At 29.9% G+C, this 4,717-nt stretch overlaps 1 protein-coding gene across 1 annotated transcript in view; it reads left to right on the forward strand.

Moving 5' to 3' along the window:
* Nucleotides 1-1,715: 1,715 nt before the first annotated feature.
* The window catches only part of LOC116031511 (LRR receptor-like serine/threonine-protein kinase EFR), a 7,944-nt gene continuing 4,942 nt past the window's right edge, over nt 1,716-4,717 (forward strand). Inside the window, exons 1-2 of the mRNA XM_031273736.1 lie at nt 1,716-2,597; nt 3,120-3,263. Coding sequence (XP_031129596.1) covers nt 1,727-2,597; nt 3,120-3,263 — 1,015 coding nt within the window. The 5' untranslated portion in view covers nt 1,716-1,726. The remainder of the gene's footprint in view (nt 2,598-3,119; nt 3,264-4,717) is intronic.

The following is a 4,717-nucleotide window of genomic DNA, read 5'->3' on the forward strand; positions in this document are numbered from 1 at the left end:
ACTTTTTTAGTAAGTTGTAATTTTCTGTGGTGAGTTGATATCTTCTTATCAATGGTGAAGTGTTATCTTTTTACAAATAGGTAAAGTACTAGACAAATATGATAATTACAAGAGAATTTTTTTTTTAATCTGACTCAAAAAAATAATAAATATGTTTATGTTTTTTCTTGGTTACCTTGTAACAGGGGCAGAGCAAAAAAACTCGAGTTGAAGGACCAATATAGTAGAGAAAATTTGCCGTGTCAGTCGACATTATAATTAATCGTACTATATTATTATATATACCATGCATTATTGTAATTATTATTGATAATGATTTCTAATTATACTTTGTGTAATAAAGTATGAAATACATAATTATATGAGTACAATTGACACGAGTGTCGATCATTACTTTAGAATTTTTTTCACATAACACAAAATATCATAACAACAACAACAACAACAACAACAACAACATTTTTCTTTTGAAAACCAAGAACAAGAACATTTATTTAAATATAAATTGACAATTTTTATCCAATAAAAAGTTTTCTCAATTATTTTGTCACCAAATTTTTTCATAATTAACTGATATTCATTTTACTAATTAACAATATTTCAAAATTTGAGAGATAAAAGACAAAAATCAATATCATGAATTAAACAATCAATATTAATTATATTTTGACAATTTCAACACTAATTATTTAAACAAGCAAATGTACATCTTCAAAGTGTAAATAAATAATTAAAACACACAATAAATCATTAATTAATTAATCAACATAACTAATAAAACTAAAGCATATATCTCAAATTTGGAGATTTTTTAAAATAAAACGGATTTTTGATACCCTCCATTATTAAAACCTTGATAAAATAAATAAGATAAAGGCCTTGTTTGATAAATAGCTGTTAGCTGATTGGGTTAAAAGGTATGATTAGTTAATAACATTAGCTGATTGTAGAAAGTTGTTTAGTAAAATTAGCTGTTAGCTAATAACTGTTTGATATAATTTCTTTTCTCAAAAAGTTAATTGAAAAGGCTACTTTGAGTAACATTTTGAATTTTAGTATTTTGGAGTTACAAAAAGCTTATTAACCAAACAACTAATAGTGGTCAAATACGTCAAAATTGGCTGATAGACTGATTATTTACCAAACAGTGCCAAAAAGAAAATGGTGACTTTAATTATTTGGTTTATTTATTTCTATTTAATGAATTTAAACTTTAATATATATTTTCAGTTTACTTAATATAACATAATAGATTGTTTTAAAAAAACTTAGAGGGGGGCAAAAGTGTATTATTTTATCCCTACTATATCAATATATACATACATATTTACTAAAATATTTTAATGTAAGGTAAGGGTGGGGTTGGAGGGGGGGGGGGGTTCAGGGCCCCCTACCCCCATAAGGGGGCTCCGCCCTGCTTGTAAAAATAATCCTACACCTATAAGCCCGAATTATTTTTCTTGATTTTAAAGAATCTAATTTCTAATTGCCCGGAACATTTCAAGTAAAAGATTTTACCAAACGTTCAAATAACTTTTTCACCATTTAAATGGAAGTTGGAGCTTGGTGACAGTCATAGAATACTTAACCTAACATAGACAATCATAAATAGGCAGGGTAGACGCAAGACTTTGAAGTCAACGCAACACTCTTAGATCTCAGTAGAATATATACATCTCTCTCTGCTATGAGCTTCTTTCACTCCACTGCTTATCTACACCGCACAATGGTTGCTCTCCATTTACGTATGATGATGAAGCTAAGTTTTTCATTATTTCCTCTGCCTTTATTAATATTATACTCTGTAACGGTTTGCTCAGCCCTGAACATTACTGCTGATGCGTCTTCTCTTCTTGCCTTGAAATCTAGTATTGACATACACACTCATCGTCCCATCATTATGGCCAACTGGTCTAATGCTTCCTCAGTGTGTGACTGGGTTGGAGTCACATGTGGCGGCTCTCGCTATCGCCGAGTGATTGCTTTAGATATCTCCCAAATGGGTCTTTCTGGAACCATTCCTCCGCAATTTGGAAATCTCTCATTTCTTATCTCTCTCAACGCAAGTGGCAATAATTTTGGTGGGGTTTTGCCTAGTGAATTAAATCATTTGCGTAGATTGAGAGCTCTTGATTTTAGTGCCAACAATCTTTCCGGAGAAGTCCCTTCGTGGTTTGGGTTCCTATCTGATCTTAAAGTATTGAATCTTGGTCATAATGGGTTTACAGGTTCTATCCCTCTTTCGTTTCTAAATTTGTCAAATCTTGTGGCCTTAAACTTCACATCCAATCTTTTAGAAGGCCATATTCCCAAGGATATTGGCAAGCTACATTCACTCATGGGGCTAGTTTTGGATTTTAATAAATTATCTGGCGCTATTCCATCCACAATCTCCAACATGTCCACCTTGGAATATTTGAGTTTAGAAGGTAATCTTCATTTAAGTGGGGAAATAGTACCAAAGAGTTTATCTAGGTGTTCCAAACTAAGATATTTGAATTTGGAAGAGAACAATTTTGAGGGAACCATACCACCAGAAGTTGGAAACATAACAAGCCTTGTGATCCTTTTCATTGGCGGTAACAACAACCTTAGAGGTACGAAGTAATACGTCATTAATTTGCTCATTTAGTTTACTTTCGATAGTTATACCATGGACCCGAATCCACATTGCAAAGGAGATCCGTCACAATTTATATAGTAAATGTTTATAATTTACATACTGAAAATTCAGTAGGTAACGATGAATATTTAATTATGAACATTCAGTACGTAAATTGTGAACATTCAGTATATAAATTGTTTATTTTAGACTCGGGTCCACCTTGCAAGGTGGATCCGGATCCAGAGAATAATTTGCCCTCTATTTTCTAGACGGTTAGACCCCTTTGGGGGTTTACTTCTCCATTTTGCCAATGATGTTTCTGTTCAGTTCTTTTTTTTTTTTTTTTTTTTTTGAATACTACTGATTCTATTACAATGCAGTATTTGTTCATAATTACTTTTTCAACCTATTGAAGCACGAGAGTCAATATTGCCTCCACTGAGTCTCGAACCCACCACCTCCCATATAATGGGAAGGGTTTCTGTTCAGTTCTAATGAGTCATAATTTTTTTAGGCAAAATTCCGAAAGAAATTGGCAATCTCCATAACTTGGAAAGATTTGATATTAACAGCGACCACATAATGGGCTCGATACCACCGCATATATGTAATATTTCTTCAATGCGGGCTTTGGGTTTGAATGAGAACCGCATATCAGGTAATGATCCAATATAAACGTCTTATTCTTTGATTTTATTATTGCTGTAAGACTATTCTCACTCTATATTCAATCATTATATCATGAATCATTGTCTACTTTTAAGGTGAACACTAATATAACGAACTCCCTCTGTCCCATTTTATCTGTCCTACTTACTATTCATTGGTCAAACCAACTCTTTCTTCTTTGTTTATTTTCTTTATTATTTTTTATTTATTTTTAAATTTGATTTTTTGTGTTTAATAGTATTTTTAGTCTAGTTTCTAAATATATAAATTTTATATATTAATACTAAATTTAATATTATAAAAAATTGAATTAAAAATCAATTCAGTCAAGCCTCGTTAACCGAATCAGACACATAGAATGGAACAGAGTGAGTACATTTTTTTTACATACTAAAATTATATTTTTAATAAATTAAATGTTTAATTTCTAAAGATACATTATTTCAGTACTGAATATTTATTATTTGGTATATATATATATATATATATATAGGCCTTTGTTCACATGAGGACTATATACTATATAGGAATATTAAGACCCATCATAACCATTCATAGATATTTAATAAATGGTTGAGATTAAATGTAATGTGACTCTAGGATCACGTTAGATGTTGTGATGAAGGGCAAAGAAGTCCATTAGTAATATAATATGAACTGCAATTAAGGAAATGAAATAATTAAGAAGCATGACCGTGAATAGGAGTATTAAATATAGTAATAAATCAACAAGATTTATATATAAAAAAAACATTGTAATTCATTAATTAATAAAGTAACCTGAATGTGGAATTGACATTTTTTATTAGTAAATTTCAAATATGCGGGCAGATTAATTCATACGTACATAATATATTGTGTGTCGTTGTGATGGAAGTTGTGTGCCAACATATTATATTTTGTGTGTCACTTATGCTATATTCTGAAGGTAGTATAGTATGCAAATTTTGAAGTGAATATTGATAGCAACCGAAATTAGAGAACACAACATTTTAAAAACAAAATGGTTTTGCATTATTTGTAGATGCATGAATATAAAAATTGGACAAAACTTGAAGTTATTAATAGTCTATGAATAGTGTGTGCCAAGGGTTATATAATTGTGTGCCAATTTTAAATATATTAAGTGCTAATGGAAAAATTTGTATATACCCAGTAACTAAAATGTATTGAATTCGAATATTTTCTTATTTTATTAAGCTGTAAAATCAGCTGAGGAATTAAAACCCTTGACAAAAGACAAAACTATCCTCTAATACTGCTATATAGACAATAATTTGCCTTATTAAATCAAACAACTAATTAAAAGAACAATTAAATCTATCCATTAATTTTATTAGATCAATGGTTAATATGAGTCCTATTAATCCACTACAATCTAGTAGTCCTCACCTGAATACAATTATATATATATATATATATATATATATATATATATATATA

The sequence above is a fragment of the Ipomoea triloba genome, chromosome 10, assembly GCF_003576645.1.
Source record: "Ipomoea triloba cultivar NCNSP0323 chromosome 10, ASM357664v1".
Classification (NCBI taxonomy): domain Eukaryota; kingdom Viridiplantae; phylum Streptophyta; class Magnoliopsida; order Solanales; family Convolvulaceae; genus Ipomoea; species Ipomoea triloba.